Raw genomic sequence first — 27154 nt, forward strand, 5'->3', positions numbered from 1 at the left:
AAGGGAGAACAGTCATGCAAAAAACATCAATTAGAAAAACACCAAACCATTCATTGACACACTGTGAATGTGTCGCTCCTTGAATGAACAACAAATATGTGAGGCAAGAGCATCTGGATGCCTAATTAAATCAGACCTCGCATCAACATGGCTCCGCAGCAACGACAAAAAAATTATCGGAATATCCGCTCTAAATGTCATCCCAAACTTTGGGATTTCATCTTTTGCCAAACTATAACTTGATTCATGTGGTATGTAATATTCAAGCGCACAGTCAGCAGTGAAAAATATAATGATTTACAATAGGGATACATAATTGATTGCCAATCATTCTCTAATCAGCCTTCAATGAGACCACTGTGTTGCCCCAAGAAGATGGATGTTAAAAGAAGCTTTTGAAAAACAGATGGTGGATCCCTAACAATAAGGTTTTTGCTTCCTTTTGAAAATGATCAACTTCCTGTGCAACACTGACAGATCATTTTCAAACCTTAATGAAATAATGCTCTCTAATGAAATAACTAAGTAATGTATTAAAGTATAACAAGACATTTCAGTATGTCAAAGTATAAATAAATAAAATAAAACAACAACATTTAAATATAAAACACACATGGAGAATTTATTGTGTATCCTCTACAATATAATCTATAATATGGACATTGTTTTATTCCCCCCCTTTTTCACTACCATTATTACCGTATTTTCTGTCCAACAAAACCAAATTTGTTACAACTACAGTGTCCAATACTATAATGAAGAGAAAATTAAATTACTCAATTCACATGATTGTTGTTGGTGTGGAACACCAGCATTGGAAAGCACTAATGAAATTTATATTGCGTAGTAGCAGATAAAAAGGAACTGTCCTAATGATTCATGGGCCCTTCCTCAAAAGATGAATGTGTTTCCTTACATTTGCCCACCTTAACTGCACGGATTTAATTTGTTGACAATTGATACTGATCACCTTCAAATGGCTTTTAATTGATATCGGTGCGGAAGCAGTGAACTTTAAATAGACATTTCTAATTATTGGATTTAAAAAGTGGGGGCTTTTCGGGAAATGTTATGGCATTTGGAAAAGGATTCATGAGGCAATAAGGAGATGGCCACCCTGCAGCTAAATGACATTAAAGCCTGTTACTGCTTATACCTGAAGGGAGCAATGCCACCAGTCTCAGGAGGCGAGAGTGGAGTCCCACCTCAGGGCTGGTACTTATCTGGAGAATACATTACTTTATCCTGATAGCCAGATATTTCTGTGTCACTCATCTTGCAATTGAAATGTAGCTCATGTCTTTGCAGGAGTCAAAAGGAGGTTGAGCTGCTGCTGAAGACAAATGGCGTCTGAATAAAAGGATTTACTGATAGGCATGTATGCCAATGTTTGCCATTTGCTCTTGTGCACCTGAGAGATGCCAATGAAATGGACGAAACAATTAAGTAATACCAGCTTGACTTTTATACAAAAGTACAAACAATAAATTAAAAGAGTAACTTTAACCCCATACAGCCCAATATTTTGCATTTTAAGTTACACAATATAACCAGCTATTTTATTCATTGTTGTTCAGTCAAAACAAGGCCACTACTGCATGCTGCCAATCAACAAATAGACTAGCAACCTGCCTGGAATACCACAAACATATATACAAATGGAATAAAACAAACAATAAAATGTTCCAATTGTGTTGTAATAAATATCAACCATCACTGAACCGTTTCTCCAATAAAATTAAAAGGCCTGAATTAACTTTTTTTCTAAATGATTTTGACTAAAGGCTCTTAGTTCATGCACAAGATGTCGTTTTTTTTATGCATGTCCAAAAACACTGATGGAATGAGATTGATTACTAAATTACAATTGGTTAGTTACTGTCATCATTAACTTCTGCTTAGTGTAAGCCAGACATTGCTCTCCAAGCCCTCCCACGCCAATGATCTCCCATTAGAGAGCTTAAATCTCATTACCTCATTCATCCAAGCACCAACATGCCTGCAGGGAGCTAGCAAACAGCCGTGACAGTGCTCAGACAGGTCCAGACGGTGTCCCACAAGGCTCTATCCTTGGTCCTGTGGCATTTTCAGCATGGAACCCTGTAGGAGGAGAGCCAGACTGAATGGAAGGGACATGGATGGTTATGTATGGTTAAAAGGTTTGGAAGAAGTTGGGGGCAGTCCTGGGGTCAGGCAGACATGGTGTGAGAAGGGTCAGAGTAGGTGATAATCTCAGAGGTCCAAACACTGAGACTACTGTGCCTTTAGTCTTGTTCCCTCAGGTAAGGTTAGGGGCTCTATGTTTTGCTGGAGCAGCACTGGACTAAGGCTCCATGGAGAATGACTGAAGGAATGAACCTGGAGAGTTCAGAAGAGTGATAGGCACCCATGGGGATAGCAGTTCTCTAATCTTGTCAGATCTGATGAGACTTAAAGCATCACCCGCAGTTAGCAAGAGAGACATTTGAGGTGTATGTGCTCACTACCAACATATAGACAAAAAGTCATAGTTTAACATCAAATAAAAGTATATACAATTTAAAATATAAAATAGTTAAATGTTCTAGTTATTATTTTTCCTTTAACTTAAAAACATCATGTTTACCTCAGACAGCAGTGAGAACAATCGCCATGAAATGTCTGTCCAGCATGCTTCATTGGCTTATAATGGAGGATCAGTGTCAAAGCAGCCAACAAGATGATTACATGCCATCGAGGCACAGCCATTCTTTAGTATCGATCCACTTCAGCTGGGAAGACAGAGGATGTAAAAATTGAGCCCAGGTGCAAGCTAGAGGCAGTGTGAAAAAGATCCCATATGTGTTAATTTCTATATGCTCCAATACATACTGGGTATGAAACTCAACTCTGGCCTCACAGTTGAAACAAAAAATGTCTTTAAGATAACTCAAAGATGAAGAAGTAATTTTATTTTTATATTAAAGAGGATATATCAATACAGTAAAACACTGAACAAATTACAAAGCGAATTCATCTTGGAGTGCATTAACACTTGGCCTTTTTTATCATATCAACTATACAATCAGTAAAAGTACAAGAAGTGATCAAGTTTAAACACCCCCATCAGGATTAAACAGGCAAGGAAAACATTTATTTAACATCAACATTATTACAGTGAATGAAGTATGAGGTCTTAAACAAATATGGACATTTTAAATTATTTCTTTAGCAGCGAGATCCCATTCACAAATATTAATAAAGAGCAACTGTGCGGCATCAAATCAATACGAGAAATTATCTGATTGATTCATACTGTCTGAGTACCAGAGATTTAGCACATTTCAAATTCTTCCTCATTGTAAGTAAACCGATCGTGTTTTAACCAGAACCAGCCTTTGCGAAGGGCCAACGCAAATATACTGCATGTTTCCCATGTTAATTGCAATCCCGCCAGCATAAACATTATTATACACTGTTGAATTGTACCATGTCTCGTAACAAAAAGTTGACTGTCCATGTGAACCGACTGAATAGCCTTCACTGTTTACCATAAATCAATTATTTATGCCTATAGAGCTTCAAAATATTTATCTTTGTGTTGTAGAAACCTAGTGGAAAATAAATGATGTTTTTATCAAAGGCAACAAATGTTTAAACTGAGGTTTTGAAAGATGGCCTCCACTTTCCTGTGAGGTGTTGGTTGGCCTGTCACTGATTACTATATGAAACGTCACACACTAATGTCTTACAGATACAGCTGAAAGGAAAACAAAGTTTGCACAAACCACCTTTGAGTAAGGTCAAATAAAGGAAATATTCATTTTCAGACTGGAAGAAAAGCCATTCGTGTTTGTTTGTCATTTTCTTCTAACCTTATGGCAAAAAAGAACAGCAAAACCTGTTTGTGAGAAAAATAATATTTCAAAAACTGGCAATGGTTAAAGGTTTTCTGTTTAGTTGAACAATTGACATAAATGGGATGTCCTCAGCAGCTTGTAGGCATTCATTCTATTGTCAAGGATGTGTCAATATGGACCTCTCTTGAAGTAAAGCACATAAGCACTACTAATCATTATCATTATATGCCGAGCCTTGAGCATTAAGTCCTCAAGGGATGTTGTGTTATCCTCGTCTGTTCAAGAGTGCAAGTTGGGAAAAAGAAATTAGACTCGGAAGGCCTCTCAAAAGCAGTTGTCATGATAATGAAGTGCTTGAGATTTTGCCATCCATTGAAGTCCAGCGCCAGGGATCACACACAGCATGTTAACAAAAAGAAAAAAGAAACGTCAAATGAAAAGAAAAATACAACAACGATAAAAAAACATACACATTATGTTTTTTTATTTATATCGATATGAAGTGAAAATTCACACACTGAATAATGACACAAACAAAGTGAAAGTGCAAAAAAGGGCAAAGTGCAGATTTCATTAGGAAATATTACAATATTAATACAAATGTAATGGTTTTTACATTCCAAATGCAGCATAAATATCATTCATTTGCATTTTGCAATGCTATTCAAAAACGTTATGGAAACAAAACAAATTCAAACAAATGCATCAGCTAACAATGAAAACCAATGAAAAATTGATCTAACCAATCTAAAATTCGATTGTGGGAGGAGGTTCATGGATGTATACCAGTACATCTGTGTAAGCCAGTCTGTGTGTGAGTGTGCGACCACCCCGTGGCTCTGTTGTCCCAATGCTTAAATGAGCATGTCTCCTCTTTTTCCACAGCATTTGAAAATTGTCCTTCCCCGACACGGTGTCTCGCCGGCTGACTGTTGCTCTGTACGTGACACATGTCCTTATGCTGGTTCACATGTCGACCATTAATAAACAAATGAGGGCTCGCCCAGGAGGTCGAGAAGCTCAGCTGGCCCATTTGTGACAGGACAGGGGACAAGAGGACGAATCTGGGGAGGGGAGATGGGGGACGACAGCGTGTCTGTCATCCTCTCCTAACCTTGGCTTTTTCAGAAGCGGGAGAATCAGAACACGTGCGCACATGCTCTCATCCCTCACTCCAGACCCTCAGCGGCTGATTAGTGTGAGTGACAAAGTGGAGCAGCAAGTCCACTCAGCTCTTCATAATAAATCTATCAGCAGGGTAATAGAATTCCATCAATCCCCCCTTCCACTCCTCCGCCCCGCGGGGGTCAGTCCCTCGAGCACAGCAAAGGCCTCTCCCTTGGGACTATACAACTGTTATTATTCAATTACACTCTTTTCTTCCCAGTTAAAAGACCATGATATCATTATCACTTAATGAATATATATAATTGGATCTAGGGACGCTTGCCTTTCCAACTGATGAATAATGTTCACGATTCATTTTGGCCTGCTATGAGCCTCCTCTGAGCATCTATTACTCGGCGTCTCGCTAAAAATGATGATGACAAAGGGAATTTGGAATTAGCTTCAGTGTTCATTCAATGCTTAGTTAAACACAAAGGATAATAAAAATGGAATCTGAGGGTGAAAGCTCCGGGCTCACTGCCATCTCACAGGTTCACTGAAACGGTGTGACAGTGATGTCATTAGAAATTGAAAATGGAAGGACGCAGGATATATGGTTTTAGGCACGGGGCTAAAGCAATAAAATGCTTTTACATTTTTTGTTTGCTGAGAAACACAAATGTCAAAAATAAAATTGTCTTGTTTGGTAAAATATATATAAGATATTTCACTTATACAAAATTATTTAAATAATTGTAGATTTTTTCTTTTCATAAATACTAGTTTAAAAAGATGTTATAGTGCATTGGTGTATGTGACATTAAAACATTAGTTGAACAGACTTCATTCATATCAGTCAGTGTTACAAATGAGTCTACATTAATGAGAACGTATCATCTTTTCTGAATAAATAAATACAAACAATCCAGACAGTCAGAGTTCACTGATTATCAGAGGCCTGCAAAAGGAATAATAATGATGGTAATAAGCATTACTGAAACATTGACTTAGCATTCACTCAGTTCATTTGTGAAGAAAAGGAGGAGGAAACCTGACAGAGGAGAGCGAGGAACCTGGGAACAGAATAAAAGGGTGAGATTTGCCTCATAGCAGTAAAACGTTGCCCTCCCATTGGTAACCAAATGCAACAGTCCCTCCCCTCCACATTGTGCGGGGTAAACGTTGCGTAGAGAGGGTCTGTGCGGATTAGCAAGCTGACCAACATTATCAATCCTGGTTAAGGAGGTTCTGTTGACAGGGCAGGGAAACAAGGATCCAGCTGCTCCCAAAAGAGTCCATTGGGCCTCACTGAACCTTTACTTCACACATACACACGCACGCCCATCCATACTGCCGCGACAAGGCCATCTCGTGCCCCCCTCCCCCCCATACATCACTCCAAATTAAATTTACATTAGGCCCTCCTCAATCAGAGGCCCGGCGGAAAAACCTGACATCATTAGACGGAGCGCGTGGCCGCCATCCATTACACCCCTATTATACACATGTCTTTGGATTTTAGCAAAGTTCATGCATACCTAAGTGCAAGTTTGTGTTAAAAATTAAAGACTCTTTTAGGAGGACAAAGGAGTTTCTGAACTGTTGACTTTGAGAGAGTCTTCATTACCCCACAGCCGACGGGTCAGCACCAAAGACCCGGTCTCATTCAACCCTTTTTCTCGTGCTTCTATCCCCCTTTATTCCCTATCACTTCAAGCTTTTTCAAGAAAAACTATCTGAGGAGGAGTCTGTTCATCTCTTTTTCACTCCTAATGCACTGTGGAGCAAGAAGGTGAAAAGTGTCTCCCTAATAGACACACGCAAACACATTTGTTCCCCCTAATTTCTCCATTAAACCATATCTGTGAAGCAGGATCTGATATCAGGTGGTGAGAAGACAGAGGGACCAGGCTCCTGAGTGAAGCGCTTTACTCTTTAATTGCTTCATTAGCATCAACACTATAATCCCCCTCTAATTTCAACTCTCATTTCTCACACTCATTTATTCCAGCTCCCTCTTCATTTCTGTACCCCCCCCCCCCCATCACCCCATCAATCCCCCCCCCTCCTAATCACACAGCACCTATTTGCTTTCCAAGGTAATGATAACAATTCACCACTCAGTAATGTTTATTTCATATGCTCTATTCCCCAGATAAACAAGAAAATGCCGAAAAACAGGCGAGCATACTGAGGCTCATTGCGTCAGACTCTCATTTTTCTCCCTAATTATGGTTTAATTACAGTTGTGTATGCTAATACGCTAAACATTTGTACAAAACATGCCCAGCTTCCACCTTTTCTTTTCAAGGTGATGTGTGCAATAACGTTTCACTCCTGTTTGCATGATTTGGTTTCAGAGGTTAAACGTCACATACTGAAAAATAATAACATTGGAACATTTTGTTATTGTTATTTTGTAAATGCTATTACTACTGCTACTATTAATTGTTATCATTATTACAATTATCATTAATCCGTTGACTATACAGGTGAAACTCGAAAAATTTGAATATCGTACAAAAGTTAATTTATTTCAGTAATTCAGCTTAAAAGGTGAAACTAATAGATTATATAGACTCATTACATGCAAAGTGAGATATTTAAAGCCTTTGTTTGTTATAATTTTGATGATTATGGCTTACAGCTTATGAAAACCCCAAATCAGAATATTGTGAAAAGGTTTTCTGTAAGCCATAATCATCAAAATTATAACAAATAAAGGCTTGAAATACCTCACTTTGCATGTAATGAGTCTATATATTAGTTTCGCCTTTTAAGTTGAATTACTGAAAGAAATTAACTCTTGCACGATATTCAAATTTTTCGAGTTTCACATGTGTATGTATATATATATATATATATATATATATATATATATATATATATATATATATATATATATATATATATATATACAGTATGTCAGTCAAACATAATTAGATTTTTAATTCAATTTGCAGCTGTTTACTAGCTGGCAATTGTCTTTTTACTCTTTAATGGCTACTATTTTCTTCAATGAAGAACGCAACGGAAGTCATTAGAATCACAATATTCTACTAAGTATTTCCTGATAACTATAATTTACGAGAGTTAACAGCAGCTCTGTAGAGAGGTGACAGATAGCTCTATAGGTCTCTGTGAGATCACACACCCACGCTGCACTCACTCACTCTCCTGCGGTCAATGACCCAGTGTGACGGTTCGAACCAAGTTGCTCATCCACACATCCATGAACTGCATGCCACTGAACCATTAACATACAAATGGCCTCAACTTAACACGTGATTAAGATTCCAAATGCCATCAAATGTGAAAGAACTACCAACTAAAGAATAAATAACCTTAATGGGGACCTATAACATGCGGCCTGTAATTTCCTTCCTGCACCGCCTTGGTTGAAATGTCCAGATTTTAATTTCTCATCATGCAACACATCTTCTTAAGAGGGTTGGGCAGGGCTGTAAGATCTTTCCATTAAATACAACCCATTAACACTGTCGTGTCCCATACAGTAAGTTAAAAGTCCAAAAAGTATATGAAAAAGTAATGAAACTTATATGGAAAAGTATTTAAACTTATTTAACTTTAACACAAAATAGACCTATAGCTAATTAAAGGTTGCATTTTAAATAGCATGCTATTAATAATAAGGAAACAGCAGCTTATTCACACCTGATCAAGTGTTTAGAACCAGGAAGATGGATTTCCCAACACAGTACAAAGAGTAAACAACATTAACCCTTCTGCTGTTACTTCTGAGGATCTCACATAGCCATTACCGGGTCAAAATGACCCTATAGTCACATCAGGAGTCAAAGGCTATGTTTACATGTCAACGATGTACTAAAAGCAGGAAAGTTTTTCCTTTGAGATTATCGCGTACAGGCGACAACATTGTCAAAACGATCCCTGTTCGCACTGATCCGCGAAAACAACTAAAAACGCTGTATTATGCTGCCTGGCCAGTAGTTGGCGATGTCACTTAATAAAGAAACTACGTGTCTATAGACTGAACACTTGATACGCATGCAAATTATGTCACCGCTTTCAAATTCACATTTTTTTAGTTTATACAGAGATGATAGCTATATAGTTTTGCACTTTGAAATTTGAAAGTTTGCATTTTAAGACCCCCAAAACGCTGTAAAAAAAACACAGGCCAAAAAGCGCATTAAAATGTTTTACATTTTTAGTTTAAAACTGTGTATAAACGACCCCAAAGTGTAACTCTACATCATGGCAAATGGTTGTCATAGGCATGCTATGGATGATATAACTGGCTTCTTTTCATTTAGACTTGATAAACACCAGCTCACAGTCACAAGAATTGCCTGTTTATGTGAATAAGTGATGACTGTTGTGTGGTGGATGGCTAATGACCACAAGCACTGACCGAACATGTACTGATTCATCTTCTGGGAAATAAATCTAAAGTCAGTAAAAAGGCTGCATATATATGCTCAAAGATACAGTCAAACACAGAAATATTATGAAAAACTTTTTTTTTTCCTGCGATGATAAAGCTCCATTTCAGCATTACTCCAGTCTTCAGTGTCACATGATCCTTCAGAAACAAAGGCACGTTCTTAAGAAAGTTTATAAAAGCTACTTGAATCTCATTGAACTAAGGCATAATCCTGGCTTAATCTAAGCCCTGTCTGTGAAACCGGGCCCAACACTGTTTCTTTGATTACACACTTTATTTCCTTCTCTTTTAATTTACCGTTCCCTCCTTCTCTTTAGGCCTTAGGCTGGCTACAAGGGTCAAGTCAAGACAGGGTGAGAGAAAAGATCACCCTTCCCATCATTTATTTTTATCTTTCGCAGATGTCACACACAACAGCATCTCGAGAAGTAGCTACATGGATCAATATCTATTTAGTGACCTAACCCCTGTGTATGTGTATGTCAAAGCAGGCAATCTAAAGCTGTTTGAAGTATTTCATCTGGCACAGTCCTGCCCCCTGACCTGTCCAAAACACGGACCTCTCCGTCCTAAAGGCATGCTGCTCTCCAGCAATAAACAAGGCTGGGAAGTTGTTGCACACTTGTCACAATGTTGGTGGCAACTGACCACCTCTGAATTGTCGGGCTCCTTTTCTACCAGGCATTCGCTCTCTCTCTCTCCATCTGTCTTTCAGAAAGAAACAGTAGCACAGGGTCATATATACAAATAAAATTGGTCCATTGGCTTAACTTGCCCCACATTAAGTAAAAACATAATAAAGTATTATTATTATAGAAAATAGGTTTTAAAACTATGTATCCAATTTCAAATAATTTTGCCATATATGCCTACATATTATTCTTCTTCTTTTTTTATATTTTATTAAACAATCCAGAAAACAACCAGAAAAGGGTTAAATATTCATATTTGTTTTAATGTTTGTAATTTTGAAGTGGAGAGAAGATAATTTAATAATAAGAATATTTTTGAGGAGTGAAAATTTTAGTATTTCCTTCTTTGTGGGACATTTTCTTGGATAAGACTTGAGAGAAGTAAATAGAAAAAGTGGGAATGGAATCAAAACATGTCACATGACAGATTCACAGCTCAATGGGGACAATATTATGAATATTCAGGTCTACCTTCATCAATAATAAGTTATAAAACTATAGAAATGGTCTGCCGCAGAAAAATAAGCAGATGCCAAACTAAGTTGTTCCTTGTTCACAGAGACAACTCCATTTTTACATCCATGGTTTAGCTAATTTTTTCAGCTAATAATATCATTGCAATTTCAGCAAATAAATTTACTAGTGAGACATGCTGAGATACAAAAACAAACCGTAACGACAAACACGTAAAACCTCTGCTGGGTTTATTGCTCTGACAGGAAAAGGTCTGAAAGAGTAAATAAGCAGACATCTACGCCAATCTTTCATTCAGCCGGCAGTCATCCATCCAGTGTGCACCTCTTAATCTGGTCCTACTAGCACTAGGGAAACAAAGACCTTCACCAGATAAAACAAATGATCCCACTAGGAATGGGAAACAACTCACAGTCAACAGTTCCACTCTCAAAACAAGTCAGTGCTTTACCATCTGTGGGTGATTGAGCCATGTGTGTCCATACAAAAATCACACATTGCACCACAAAGCAGAGATAAACCGGGCTGGGGATAACAGCTTTGATCTGTAATAAATAGTTCTGATTTTGCTGAACCGTAAAAACACAATTTGAAATCTGCTATCTTTGCTCATGGGGCCACAGAAGAGTTTTAAATGTCATTTCACAAATTACTCAGGTGTCACAGGAAATTTTGTCTGAAAGGCTGATGGCACCAAAGGAAAACGTAGGCACTAATATGATTATGATTACATGTACAATGATTGTCAAGATGTTGTTTGGCACACTGTGATATGGAAATAGTCTTTGACATATGACACGTAGAGGTGTACTTGCAACATCTTGCAATAGCAAAATTTTACAGATACCAATTCTACTGTGTAAAAAAAAAAAAAAACATTATTAGTTGTTAGTAATGATGAGTAATATATCCCCAAGAGTAAAAGTGATTGATAATAGGAGTGTTGCAGCCATAAAGTGAGTATAGTTGGTTCTTCATGTAACTGACCTGTTTTTATTTTGTGTTCAGGATTATGCAAAAAAAAATTGAAATAAATAAAATGCCCAGAGTTACTTATAGGCAGACATGGCAACATTGTTTATTAAAGGGACATATCATGAAAATCTGACTTTTTTCACGTTTAAATGGGTGATTGAGTATGATTTCACTTTTCTAACTTTAGTATGCTCTGTTTGAGCATAAACAACATCTGCAAAGTTACGACGCTCAAAGTTCAAAGCAAAGGAAGATATTTGCTTTTAAAGAAAAGGACTACAACAAACGGCTGGTATGGACTAACGTTACACATGGACGCAGTCCATGTTGAGAAGAGGAAAAGTTGTTGCAGAGTACATTTGTGAGTCAGCTCAAACTTTAGCATCCATCTTTTCGCATGGAATAGAAAGTCACTGTGTGCATCTCACAACAGTCCCTATACAAGCGATTTATAGATTAGCCTCCCATGACAGAATGTCCTAATTGAAGATAGTTAACTACACATCAGCAACATAAATTCATCAACTAACCATTCAGAGACGTCCTGTTGCATTCTTGATGTTGTCACTTCTTCTTGAGTCTCTCCATCTTTGTCTGACTCCGTTTTAACATTAAAGGCAGAACAGCTTCTGTCATTTCAGTGTGTATGTGTGAGGTAATCGGAGCAAGCTCTTGAAACCCCGCCCTCTGCAGTAGCTCATTTGCATTTAAAGGGCCAGGCACAAAACGGTGCATTTTTGCAAACCCTCAAAGTGACAAATTTAACATGCTATATAAAAATATCTGTGGGGTATTTTGTGCTAAAACTTCACACACTCTGGGGAAATCCGAGATTTATTTTACATCTTGTGAAAAGGGCATTTTACCAAACCTTTAAGTGCTATAATCAGGCCCCAGGCGTATCTACTAACCAAGTAACTTTGTTTTGGTGAGCCTTTCTCTGCAAGCATGTCAAAAAATAAGCCAATCAGATTTCTCTCCTTAGGAAAGGGATCTTATTATAATATTGCCGCCTTAAATCTGCACATTTCCACCCAAGGCACCGCCATTTGGTTTACAACAGAATAATCAGTTCTAAGGTAATGGCAAAAGTTCGAGCAAAGCATGCAAACTGTACTGTTTTGGTTGCACAGATGAGCACAGAACACTATTCAACCAAAAAATGGCACAGCTGTCTTATAAAGAACTCAGGGAACTGTGTCAACTTGTATAAAAGTTAAACACCATGGTATGCAAGACGATGAGATTAATCAATGTAACTCCACAACAACTACATAAATGTATCCACTAACCATTCAGAAACGTCCAGGTGCCGTCTAGTTGCAACCTCTTCCTGAGTCTCTCCATAAGACTTCACTCCTACTGGTTATTTACGAGATTTTGGATGAGTGAAATTTGTATTTTGTTATTGCGGAGTATCAGAAGCTCGTGTAAAAGATCGTCGTCGTCTCCTGAACAGACAGAAGCAGCTCATTTGCATTTAAAGGGACACAGAAAAACTAAGCGTTTTATATCACACCCAAAAAGGGGCAAATTTGACAAGCTATAATAAATTATATGGGGGGTGTTTTGAGCTGAAATGTCACAGACACATTTTGGGGACACCATAGATTTATATTAGCCTACATCTTGTGAAAAGGGGCATAATATGTCACATTTAAGCTAAGCTCGAGTGAGTACACACTCAAAAGTGCTATTCATTTCTTTAGGGTAAAAACATTGCACCTTTAAGATGCATACGCTGCGTTGTTTCAGCCTATGTTTGGGTTAAACATGGACAAACCCAACCATTGGGTTCAAAAATGGTATTAACATTTTTAAACCAAAGGGTTTGTCTATATTTGACCCAAACATGGTACAACCCCACACTTTTTCGAGTGAACAAATGCATTAATCTTTGTCCAAGTATCAGAGCAAAGTAATTCGCACATCCATTCACAAATGCACTGCATACAAGGCCTCAATGACTAAATCCTGTCTATTACTTCCATTTTACACAACAAATATGAGAATCAACTGAATTCAAGACGTCTTACAGCAACATGCATACTTATCTGATTATGCTTTTATACATGTTTTTCATTTAGCGTGTTTGCAGTCAAAATTCAGCACACTTAAAATTATGCAGACTACTCAAATATTCACCAATTTAATGCCTACAGTTGTCTGAGATGCTGTGTTTTGGATATTTGCTGCCCAGAAGCTTGGCTTGTCATTTGTGGTAGTGACCTCTGTAACTTGTTCCCCTGATCTCATCCTAAATTTAATGTGAAACTAGAGCTCTATGTCAGCCCCATGTGAGGGTGAGTAAGGGGCCTGGAAATATCAAGCAAAGGGGTGCGGTCGCCTTCCATAGCGGAACACAAACATCGCTGACAGACCTGATGGTTCTGTAATGAATATATTCAAAGTGTAACATTCCAACTGAGTATTCCAACTGTAGTCTACGGTAAGGAAAAGGACACAGCCAATCAAAAGTCACAACACCTCATGAAAGATTTTCCAAGAAAATATATATATAAAAAAGATTGTATTATAATTTAAAGAGTTCACAATATCAGAATCACCAGTTGTTCAGCACTGTCTTCAGTCTCATGTGTACAACTTTTTTCTTCTTCTATGAAGTGGATGGAACTTCAAAACAGAAGCTGGGTACATTATTGCATACTTGCACTGTAAAAAAAAGTTGCTGCCTTAAAAATGTTTTATGTCCCCCTGTGGTGAAAATCAAGCTTTTAATGTTGTTTATATGCTTTAAGACAAACCATGTGCAAATTCACAAGTCAAAATCATTGCTGAGTATTTTCTCCTTAAAACTGCAGTGAACCAAAGACAGTATGAAACCGCTGGTGTTTCTGACGTCACAAACTACCTTGTAACCAATCACATCAAGGTGTGATCGTCAACAAGTGGATCTCTGAGCTGGTGTGAGTGGGTGGAGGCGGGGCTAATTTGCAGATTCATAGAACCGCATATACTGAATGAGGCAAGGGTGTAGAATTACATTCAAGCTATTTTAAGGCATAACGATTTTTTCAAGGAAAAAATCATCACTTTGGTGATCAAAGGTGAGTTTAAAGGCATACAATGATTGACCAGGGGGACTTCTTTAAATACAATCAACTTGGTTAAGTCATTTAAACTTTTCATCATTTCAAAGTTGAAAATCGCTTAACTTATTCTGAATGAATAGCTACAGGTAGCCTACAAGTAAACTGCGAAACATGATCTGTATAAAATTCAACTGGTTATAGGAATCAGTGAGAGACAATGACACAACACCTCTGTTGTTGTTTTCACTCTCTTCTAATGACCTTGGGACTGTGATACTGTGAATAAGGGAAGACAATATTGCACACTTGTTTACTGTGTTAAATGTTCTTCTAACACATTTTTGGTAAATTATTCGATGGCATGTAAAGTCACCGTGTTGTGTTAATCTCAAATTATTCTTTTAATAAATGGAAATTATTTACAAGACGTTGAACAGATCAGTCTAAAGCTAATAGCATACGGACTTTATAAGGTCACTAGATATACATGAAGCATTAAGTGGCAAAAAAGTGCTTATCTGGCACATATATCAAGAGAAGGCCATTCAGACGATAATCCTGCTTCCGTTCTACGCTTAAGTATGACAACATAGCACAACTATATACCACCCCATTTTCTATAAGTCACTAAATTAAGTGGAACAAAACAGCATGACATACCCAACAAAGCTCGAAATGTATGTAACTTCCTCAATATTATGCTTCACTAGCTTTCTTTGTGTGAGATGTGTGTCCATACTATGTACAAGGATGAATGGCCCAGTGAGGAATTTAGCTGAGCGCTAAATGAAGTGACCAGGCAAATTTAATATGTGGTTTTCACAGACTAAAGTGGCGGTAGAAGGGGGTGCGACATTGTTGCCCTAAGGCAGGGTGATAAAGAAGAGCAACACTGGGGAAAGAATGAAAGCTTTGTATAGCAAAAATTAAAAAGACTAAAAAGTATAGACTTATCACAGAAAATTGCTAAAGATCTTATAACTGAGCTGGCACATATGTTCACTAAACACCTGATATACAGCAACAGCATCATGATATATGGGAGAGACGGAGAAGCATAATATAGGACACCTTAAAGATTTTAGTGATGAAACATTATGGGACACAAACTGTGATTTGGTTGAATGGTGAACTCTCCTTATCAAGCCCAAGCAAGTAGTGAATACCACTTATATGGGTGACATAGAAAAGTGATGCTACAAAAAAACAAGCACAGAATATACATAAGAAGCTACTTTGCAAATAAATATGACTTATTCATCCATGTATTGATTCGTCTTTTTAGGCCTTTCATAAAGATCAAGGCATCCGGGCGGTGAATCCTGGGTGCTGACGCCGGCACACAATTACTGCAGGCCTCACTGATTACATTTACCAGATTACGCACTTTGTAAACATTTGATAACATTCAAAGAAGGGGATCGGTTGTCCCAAATAGAATTACTCGCAGATGCAAGTCATCTGACAGGAATAGTTCTAATTTCTAGTATAGATTGTTTTCATGCAGAATTCTAACATGATAATTAAATCTGCTGTTCTGAGCCCGTTCTCAAGTCAAGTCACATGGTCCCATTAGTCATTTAGCAAGTCCTTTGCTGGACTATTGAGAGCCGCGGGATTCCAGGGCAAGGTTCCTGGCTGCCAAATGACAATTTGCTGCTCCGCTTTGATGATTTTATTATGTGTTTAAATAATACAAATAGCCCGATTCCCTACAAGTTCCTGCACTTAATAGAAGACCACTCGACTGGGAACAACATGAAAAACACCCAGCACATGGCCATTAGCAGCCATTCACAAAGTTACACTACAAAGTTTATTTAGCTTTGAGAAATGCATGTTTACAAGAAATATACACATGAATGCAGGATAATACAAGAATCATGCACCCCAATTTTTCTAGTGGACATTTAAAAACTGTGTATTATTTTTGTGTTTTTTGTCAAACTAGAAAGACTAACAAATGACTTACATTTAAACTTAATTCTAATCTTTCTGCATATAATAGTGAATCAGTCATGAACTGTCAGTGAGGTATTGAATACAACATTGGTGAGCTGTTTTCATCCACCTAACAATTTATTTATTTTAATAAAACAGTTGTTTTAAAGTTTTTTTTTCCAGGGATGCAGATCTAGAAAGAACAAACGGTGGACAGTTTTCCTCATAGTAACAGTGAGTTCTCCCTTTGGAACGCAATGGAGTCCAATCCAATCCACCCACATTGACAGGGCTGAGAAAGATCCTCTGGGATGATATCATCTGTTGGATGAAAATCCATCTTATGGTTTTAGACTTGTTGTTAATCGGGTGTGACATAGGCAATTAAAACTCCAAACAAATGTAATTAGCTTACAATATTTATATGTAAAGTTTAAAAATACATGTTTTCACTGAAATATTATTTATTATGCCATTTTTTATGGATAATTGTCATCAAATGTTTTACACAACATCGTTCAACAAATAGCATCAATAACAAACATCAGTTATTTTGTAGTATTCTACAGAAATGTGTATAGCCTATATTGGCTCTATATTATTGGTGTATATTTATAATATACACTTCTAAATGGCTGAATGGTAGAAAGTATAAAAAGTAATATATACACAAGAGCAGGTACACTGTTTTGTGGATGACACTTTCTCTGTAAAGGCATAATCCATCGACCTCTCTTGTACATCGCCCTGTAAAGTCATAATAACGTGATTGATTGACTGGAGAGCAAAATATTAGGATATAGCCTATAGTTGAACACAATTTCTACCACACCAATATAATATTCTAAACATTCTGGTATTTTTTAGTAGCAAACAAATACTAATGTTAGTTATGAGAATTACGTGAATAAATTAGCACGGCACGTTGAACAAACGTCGTCACGTCTTCAATATATTGAATATAGTTCAATATTTAAATACAAATGTCAAAAAAAAATCAAATATACAGCATTACTTTCAGGGGTAGGCGGCCTAATAAATAAATGAACAGTATGCATATATGACAAACTTAAAGAACAGCAGGCCATACGTCTTCTTTTGACCGCAGACCCTTTGCAAAGCAGTCATAATTATTCGCGGGGGACTTATGATCTTTTTAATTATTCTGCTCTTCATTTTTGTCCCACCATTCAAAATGCTCGAAATCCCATCTTTATAACCCCAGTAGACTATAAATTATCCAACTTTGAGATGAGGGCGACAAGCAGATCTCTTTCATTTGCTGGCAAGAAATGTGCAGGGGATAATTGAATGGAGCGTTCTCTGGCGAGAAAAAAAGAAAGTACACTTGTTATCTTGTGAACTCTCAACATATAAGATAGGAATCTAGTGAATGTCAGCATGAAAGATGGAATTAACAAGAGATCTTTTATTGATCTGGAAGGTCATTAGGCTGCCAATTGGGTAATTATGGAAATGCTCTGAATGTTTTCCCCCTTCCGTTATAGGATCTGAGACCCTTCAATCAGCCCATCTCGTGGGAAAGTTCAGCCATAACTGCAAGTGTACCAGCAAAATCAAATTAGCCAAAGATATTTCATTAGTATTTATAGCCGGAGGCATTTGTTGAAGAGAGAAGTTGTGAGACTCACATGGAAGAATTATTAGCTAATGACAAGGGTCATAGCCCACCTAAGACATACACTTGAGTAGACTTAATGAATTGAAGCCATTGATTGCATCGACTCTGGACGTTTATTCGTGTTGCAAATGAGTTCAGTGAACATCATAATACACAACAACGCAGTGGTTTGCAGCCGTTTATTTAAATATATCAGGATAGCATACAATTCACGATGTCATGTAGTTATGGCATTACTTTTATTTAGGGACGTCAGGCGTAGGGCATCAGAAACATTTGGCGTAGTTTTTCAATATATCCATATATGGATAGGCTATGTCTATATTAAGTTGTTTTTATTTTATTTAGGGACATTTTATCTAATTTAATAAATAAATAGAAATAAATAAATAAATCCACTAAAATGGAAATCTTGAGTTTGATTGCTACAATAAATTAAGTAAAATCAAATTGATGTCAATGCAGTTATTCATGACATAATTAGACTATACGTGAATTTAATTACAGCCAAAGAAAACATATAAACAGAGTACCTAAACTGTGACGTAAGAATCTGATTAATTTGACTAAAACTATAATGGGAATGGGAAATGGTTACAGTGATAATGTGAAACTTCAATAAATAGCCAATTAGCGATACTCACGCAATAGAGCCCCCAAGATATCAATGTGTCTTGGAAGGGTCCCATGTGAAACCACACTCAATAACTCAGTCCTTTCACGTGGTGGCGGTTATTTTCTCAACCTGAGATTATGACAGAATAACAAGCATTCGTGTAATTAGCTCTAAAGCCGCGATGGTGAGTGAAGCATCACTACTAACTGATTGAGGTGACAAATAGATTTTACGCGTAGGCCTACAAGTTCACAGTTGTTTACCTATAGCTACAGGTAAAATAGTCGTATTAAGGTTCCCCTATATTGGCAAGATTATTTTCGGCTGCTTTTGAAATATTGTTGATTAACAAATTACAACATTTGAGGCATCTGACCTTAAACCCCTAAAAAATACGAAAGCTTTTATATTGGTAGCGTAGGCTAATGCCCTTTATCTTCAAAATTTGTTTTCAATTTGGAAAGATAGCCTATACTGAATCGGAAATATATTTAAGATTAAGTAGGCTATCGGGTTGTTTTCAGAAAGAAGGGAATACATGAAAAAGAGGGATGTTGGTCAAACTTGCATTACGCAGGAAGTTAAGACAAAACCCAAATAACACCCTCTGGTCGTGCTAATGTGCTACTTCAGTCTAAATCTAAATAACAATAAAACGTACAAACCGAGTAACATCACACATGCTTAACTATGCGCATTGACATGTTAATCTGACTGAAGGCGTCATTTTTGCACCTCGACATCATGGACCAAAAACACATCACACAGACCGTAAACGTTTAGCAAAAACATATAATGCATAATGCATTATATTATTATAAGCTTCCTACTAATCTAAAATCATGCAAGTACGGATACAGTTTTATTCCAGTGATTCACAGTAGGCTGATAGACAACAGGCTGCATTGTGTTTTTCAAAACAACAATTGATACGAAAATTGTGTCACGGTTACTTACGTGCAGGCAGTTTCATACTTCCAGCTATAGAAAGAGAAAAATAACATAAAAATAATAGAAAACTAAAATAATATCTTAGACAGTCATTTATTACACGAAAAAATTGAATTAATCAAGATAGGCCTATTTGATGGAACTCGGAAACCAATTTGCTGTTCAGAAAAAAATAGCCTATATTTAAATTAAGTAAAAATATTTGACATGAAAATAAAGAAATATTTTTTATTTAAACAGAAATGTCAAAATTAATAATTCTATATACATTTTCAAATGCATAGCCGTAGTGAAAACTGTTTTTTCTGATTAATTCATTGAATCATCCCTAATTAGGCCTATTCGTCCATTCATTTTCACCAAACTGTTTTTTAAAGTACACTGTTTTGACATGCCGTTGTCATAGCTTACTGTATTGTATAGGCTATAGAGAATTATGTTATGTTCAACCGAATTTGCGAGAGAGAGAAAACACTGATTTTCTGGTTTGGCTGTAATGGTGGGAGCCTGCAGGATGATACTACGAAGGGGACTGTTAAAAATGAGCTGGATCATATTGTTTGACAGAAAGTTGCAGGTTGATAGAGTGGATTCTTCAAGGGGGTGAAAATGGTGAATTCAGAGAGAAAAACGGAGATCCTGCCTTCTGGTGGGTATAGCCTTAGGGAATCACGGTGTCGACCGTAGAAAATCCAATTAAGGATTGCATTTAAATGAAAAGTCATTTTTTAACCAGAGTATGACGTGGACACTTCCCTTTTAGATGAGAGGAGCAGTTTTCCTGCAAATGGCTCCTTTTTTATTAAATCTGACATGCTGATAATGCGGAGTTGATGTAAAATAATTGGCACAATAACCGTAATTAAAAGCGCACTAACAAAGCCATTAATTTATTACAGTTGTACAAGCTTACCCCCAACTGTGCTTGCATAATAAAATTACTACCAGTAAAAGATCAGCCACTTGCAAAATACATTCGCTCACAACGAGGTACAAAGTCTTTATTTGATTTGGTTTATTTTTCATAATTATTAAAATATACATTAAAAACATGTCCAAACAGTGTACATGCAGCATATCAAATCATCACGCAGTTTGTCAATTTAGATATGGGAATCGAGATAAAACACAGAACAGACAGTTTACAAAAAAAAAAAAAATTGTTAGAAAGAATAGAAATGATTATTGTATTTTATTTAATAAGATCTTGCAAGGTGCTTATTTATTAATGTATTCAGATAAGTCCGTGCATAATTAATAGTCATATACCCATTCACAATATATTTGCACAAATGCGAGGCATCCTTTATAGTTCAAGTTCAGTTTTCATCTGGGTTACATCCTTTCCTCTGCACATCCCCTCTTCCCTGAATGGACACATGTCCCATTACGCCCTTCAATTTTCCCTTCTATCTCTTTTATTTCAGCGATTTAATTAGGCATAAATTCGATCCTGCTTTGCTATTTGTGAGCTATTTGTTTCTGACCTTGCTGGGTAATTCATTCAGCCGCTGTATCCGCACCGTCACCGACTATGCCTGCGTCTCATAATAGGTTCATGCTGGAAAGAGTTAGCTTATTATTCTAAAAGGTTTTGTCGGGTTAAGCCGTGCATGTGTGCTTAAATGTACATTTCATTAACAAACTGCGAAGGTATAAAGCCGGATTTATGGAGCTTCAAAAGATCACAGAGAGGACGAATTTGATCTCCTTTTGGGCGATATCATCCGCGATGTCTTTCAGTGCGCACTGACTCGAGATATATGGTCTTTTACATTTTAAGCCGCTGACAAAACACTTCATCATTCTGCAAAGCGCTATAAAAAACGCAAGGAAACAACCGGTCTAAACATGCATTTATATTAAACAATAGCCTAATCACAATTAGCCTACAGGCCTATATGATCTAGGCTATAGCAGTAATAAATCAGCAAATATTTGGAGTTTGTTGAATTATTGTTGAAGTGGGCTACAAATGTTATTTCAAATATTTATCTAGCTACTAAAGTAACATATAGAATCATGCAAAAACTATTAATCAATTGCGTAATGAGCAGAAGAACAATTTTCCAAAGCAAATATTGGCTTTAGGCAGCGTTAGATGGTGCCTTCTTCATCCTCTAAGTAGCCCGTATTGATAAACGGGACATCACACGGGCCACTGTCTGTTTGCCTGAGCCCTTCAATACCATTAATAACAACACGATTCAATTAATCTCCTTTATTCACCATGCAAAAACAGCTTCAAAGATGTTGCACAAGCGCGCGTTCCTTGGAGAATTAAAAAGGATGGTAAAGGTAAAGGTCGAGGTGAAAGGTTGTGGCTTATTTGCAGATTAAATGTCATCCAACAAAAACAAGTATAGGCCTACTGAAAAATATATAGGCTAATAGCCACTATTTATTGAGTTCCCTAAATATGTAGGCTATAGCATAGTATATAATATATATTACAAATAAAAGGATATAAGATAACATAATAATAATAATTCAATAATAATATGAATAATAACATTTTTTAATAATAATATGAATATTCATAAAGTCGTGCTTATCATGGCAGTAGCATACGAGAGGCTATTTTGCTATTTCGATAGCCTACGCGTTTTGAGAGCAGAGCTTCAAAACCTGCATCAAAAACAGAGATAAGCGATTCACTGAAGAAATATCGAGCTTTACTATTTGTTTTCTAACAGTTTCGTAATTCTGACCGTTAAGAAAATGATACAGCCTTTTTGTAAGCTCTAATTGAATGGTGGTGAGAATAATTGATTCGAGCGTCGATTACATAAGGCTTTATTTTCATTACAGCAGGGGTTTATTCCAAGCTGTAGCCTAGATCGATAAGACGTTATATTACTTGTGGTCAAATAAGTGATGAATATAACCACAGAACATTTTTTTTTTGCATCGACAAAAAGGTACAATCACGTCAACGTTTAATCTCTATAACATCCAGAGAAAAAGAGCATTCAACAAACCACAGGTAATTAAACCTTGCAGCTCCCGTGAAGCACAACGAGACCGAGAAACATTTTCTCACACGATCCAGGAAATGCTAAAAAGAGTTTACATAGCCTACTCCCTCTCCGCTTTCTTTTTCTTGGGAATATCCCATGCGTCGCTCACCTGTGCGCGTGTGAATGGCTCCTATGCATTTACCCGCGCGCTCATTTCCTACTTAATTCATATGTTAACACGTGCAATGATGAGGGTCGTTAGCACCTCTACAAAGATCTTTACTTAGAGATTTCCATTGTTTTTGTACTTCTTTCACACGTAACAAAATCAGTATTAACGTCTACAGAAACACTCAAGCGAAGGCTAAGTTTAATTCTCCATAAAGAATTGAATTATAAAAGTAGCCTACAACCGTTTATTTAATCATGCAGTATTCGAGCACACAATGTAAATAAATGACAAGAGATTCGATTAACTTAGCTGTAGACGTTTTCGTTCAGCAGCTTTCAATATAGGCTAATTGGCCTGAGAAAAGTTAAGTTTGCGTTTAGCGCGGGCGAGTGAATGCGCGTCAGCTCTGGAGATGATTTCAATCACGCAGGCCGATTTTCTCCCCTCCGCCACCGCTAAATGGTCTATGACGGACGAACAGAGGCGATGTTACTGTTGTTCCCTTTGTTGACAAATCCATGAAACAACTTCGGCTCAGCGGTATAACAGCGCGACCTCTGACGTCGGCGGGTCACGTGACGCGGCTGATAGTATATCTTTAAGTGAAAAGTAATCTATCAGACAGTCCTTAAAGCCTGCTTTTCAACGCATGTGTCATCTTGACTCCTCGGTCCGAAACCACGCTTAAGTTTCGAGGAAATACACTGGAAAGGAGACGAGGAGCCTGCCTACAGAAAGAAGCCTTTAGACTGGAGAAATATTTTCTAAAGTTGAAGTTTTCCTGGCAGGCCGGCCGGGACTGACCTGCATTTATAGCCACTGGTCGTCATCTGATCTTGGGTTGCTCCAGCAGTAAAGTTAGCGGTGATGACCCTGTCTGGAGGCACCAGTGCCAGCAACATGTCCGGTCAGACCGTACTCACAGCTGACGATGTGGATATCGACGTGGTCGGGGAGGGCGACGAGGGGATGGAGCGGGACAGTGACTGCGAGAGCCAATGCATGCAGGACCGGGGAGATGAGGTGGAGGAAATCGAGGTGAAAGAGCGCAGCGACAGTCCATGCGAGAGCGCCGGCGAAGGGGAGTCCAAGGGGGATGCTCAGGAGAGCTCCACCGGTTCCATGTCTAGCAAGCCCAAGAACAGTCTGGTGAAGCCGCCCTATTCGTACATCGCCCTCATCACCATGTCCATCCTCCAGAGCCCGCAGAAGAAGCTGACGCTCAGTGGGATCTGCGAGTTTATCAGCAACCGCTTCCCTTACTACCGGGAGAAGTTTCCGGCCTGGCAAAACTCCATTCGCCATAACTTATCCCTCAACGACTGCTTCGTCAAGATCCCACGGGAACCGGGCAACCCGGGCAAAGGCAACTACTGGACCCTCGACCCCCAGTCGGAAGATATGTTCGACAACGGCAGCTTTCTGAGGAGGAGGAAACGCTTCAAGAGACACCAGCCGGACATTCTCAGGGAACAGACCGCCCTCATGATGCAGAGTTTTGGGGCATATAGCATTGGGAATCCTTACGGACGCCACTATGGAATTCACCCGGCCGCCTATTCGCACCATGCTCTGCAGTACCCGTACATTCCCCCGGTGGGTCCGATGCTCCCTCCGGCGGTGCCTCTCTTGTCCTCCGCAGAACTGAACAGAAAAGCATTTAACTCTCAGCTAAGTCCAAGTCTCCAGTTGCAACTGAACAGCCTGAGCACCGCGTCGATTATTAAATCCGAGCCGTCCAGTCGACCATCGTTCAGCATAGAAAACATTATCGGGGTCTCCAGCAGCTCCACGAGCGCACAGACTTTCCTACGGCCGCCTGTGACGGTGCAGTCCGCCTTACTGAGCGCACAGTCCCTGTCCTTATCCCGGACATCAGCTGCCATTGCGCCTATTCTCAGCGTCCCGTCAAATATCATCTCTGGACAGTTTTTACCGACAGCGTCCGCAGCAGCGACATCTAAATGGCCTTCTCAATGATAATCAGACTATTTTTTTTAGACATATTTTAAAGACGATACAGCACGAACTATAGGCAGCACTGGACAATTCGTCCGCCCCAATGTAGCCATGTAAAGACTTTTGAGAAAAAGAAAATTCATAATCAAAAAGGAATGCTTTCATTACAGGTAATGTTTGTAAATATTTGTACAAAGAAATTAATTTACATGTTTTTCTTTCTTATTTCATTTCGTTATAATTGAGTGAGCCTTATTTTTTTCTCCATATTTTGTTTTCATCCTGAAAGTGATTTCAAGAATAATGTTTTTCCCCTTTGTTTTCAAATATGAAATATTAAACTGTTCTTATTGAAAGACTGAAAAAGTATGTTTATAAAATTTAAATATATGTAATCTATGTAGCAATATTGTGTTGTAAATCAACTTCATTTGTTAATAAATAGGAAACAAAATCCAATGCATCTCAGACACAATCGATTTTATTAAATCAAACACATTCTTTCTAAAATTACAGGAATGCAACGGTGACACCTGCAAACAAGCATCAAATTTGAAAAATCCAAACTTATAAATTATGGTTTTAATTCACATATGTGATTTAAAAATAGCAGTTTCATCTCAAAATAGAATGTTAAAACAATACATAATTTTAGTCACGTTTATAGCTAAAATGAAAAGATAAAGGAGATTATTTTGAGAGTAAATTAGCAAATAACGCATTTTGAAATAGTCAAATAAGCCGTTATTTAAAAAATAATAACAGGATGTCTTAATGCAAAATTATAAAAACCCTGTAGGCTACTAACATTGTATCTTTATACTGTGATATTGTGAATACAACAAACCAATCGTTAAAAAAACAGCTTCTCAGTTTGCAAACCGTCTATAAACTTGCATTGAAGATAATCTTCTACAGAAATAATATAGGCCTACTAACAGTGAAAAAAAATAGAACAATAATTACAAATTAAACAAAAGCTTAATGCTACAATGTCGACACTGTAGGTTACAAAAATAGCGACATTCTTTCCTAATAAAAAGGTCAATAGCAGTCGAGAAACTGCCGTATCCGTTTACAAGTGAAAATGAAGGCGACCTAAAAATGTTTGGGAAGTTGTTCCTATTAAAGCAACACTCTTTCACAGTTGTGTCTAGCTAATCAGTTCTACTCAAACAGCAAATGGTAGATGGTGTGCGGCGCACAAGAGTTAGGGCTATATTTAAGTGATACCCATGGGAAAAGAAAAATAGTCCTCTTCCTGAATTCACTTTCAGACCAAAGACGCTGCTGACACTGACCCTCTGAAAGGCACTAACAGGGGGCCTATTCCGCAACTGTCTCCTTATTCCTTAAAATGGGATAAATATTTGTAAGCACATTGTTCTGATGCCTTCCTGTCACAGTGGACTTTGACAGCACATTCCTATAGTAATATATAGCTGGATTTCGCTGTTAAAAAAAATAGGACGCTGTGTTTTCGTTCTCTTTTATCAGGAATGGTTATTATTTTTTAAAGATATTTACTAACACAGCTCATTCAAAAGTAACGTTAAGCTAAACGTCATTAAATGGTTTCTAAAAGTATAGCATAAACGAAAATTGGACTTAAAAAAATAAAAATACACTGACAAGATGATCACTCAGGCCTATGAAAAAAATAAAACGTGATAGAAATGATCCAGCACATCAGACGATGATGAGATGGGTGATGTCTTTAGTGTAGCCTATCACAGAGTCTACAGGAATAAATTAGCCTATAATAAACGACTGCTTTTGCTAATGGGAGCACTAATCTCGATGCATATACCGTAACCGTGGTCATATCTCAAAATACAGTTTATTTGCATCTGTTGCGGGGATAATGATCGCGCACGTGGATCAGATGTTATTTGTTTTGGACAAGAGATACTGTGAAATTGTTCAGATTCAACGGGTTTTAATAAGGGATCTATTTCGAGGGCGGCTGGTGGGAAAGAGTTGACTCTTTAACGAGTGCAAGGTTAACACATCATGCAAACACATTATGCAAAGAGTCGCGAGACATATATGCCTATTTTCTATTAGGCCAAACAAAAATAAATAAATAAAAATAGCCTGAATAAATAAAGGAGACGTTACGCTATACAGATTAAATTAGGCGTGCAAGGTTATGTCAGTGATCAAGCTATTAGGTTTTTAGCAACAAGCTAGTCAGAATTGTGCTTGGTAAATCCTTTTACGTTCTGTCACGTAACATTTAACAGACTTCAGACGTTTACGAGCAACTGTTTTGAAACTTTCTATGTTTCTTGGCGTGTGAAACACAAAGGCCTTGCTGAGCATTTTGAAAGTGACAAGTGGTCGGACGCATTTCTGGGTAAAC

At 37.6% G+C, this 27154-nt stretch overlaps 1 protein-coding gene and 1 long non-coding RNA gene across 4 annotated transcripts in view; one reads left to right on the forward strand and one right to left on the reverse strand.

Moving 5' to 3' along the window:
- LOC307007040 overlaps window positions 1–27154 on the reverse strand; it is a 125387-nt gene that overhangs the window by 95993 nt on the left and 2240 nt on the right. For 2 of the 3 annotated variants that reach the window (XR_013799561.1, XR_013799562.1), the window contains exons 2-3: window positions 2606–2750; window positions 1975–2100 (exon numbers count right to left, since the gene is read on the reverse strand). This is a non-coding gene — a long non-coding RNA (uncharacterized lncRNA). Of the gene's footprint in view, window positions 1–1974; window positions 2101–2605; window positions 2751–16259; window positions 16811–19704; window positions 19729–27154 lie in introns of those variants that run through there. The other variant, XR_013799563.1, reaches the window with a different exon arrangement.
- On the forward strand, window positions 22237–25584 carry foxd3 (forkhead box D3). The gene has a single exon (XM_079628662.1). It carries the CDS (start codon window positions 23698–23700, stop codon window positions 24808–24810), a length of 1113 nt encoding a protein of 370 aa, XP_079484788.1. The 5' UTR covers window positions 22237–23697; the 3' UTR covers window positions 24811–25584.

Source organism: Phoxinus phoxinus, assembly GCF_949152265.1.
Source record: "Phoxinus phoxinus genome assembly, chromosome: 11".
In the NCBI taxonomy this organism is placed as follows: domain Eukaryota; kingdom Metazoa; phylum Chordata; class Actinopteri; order Cypriniformes; family Leuciscidae; genus Phoxinus; species Phoxinus phoxinus.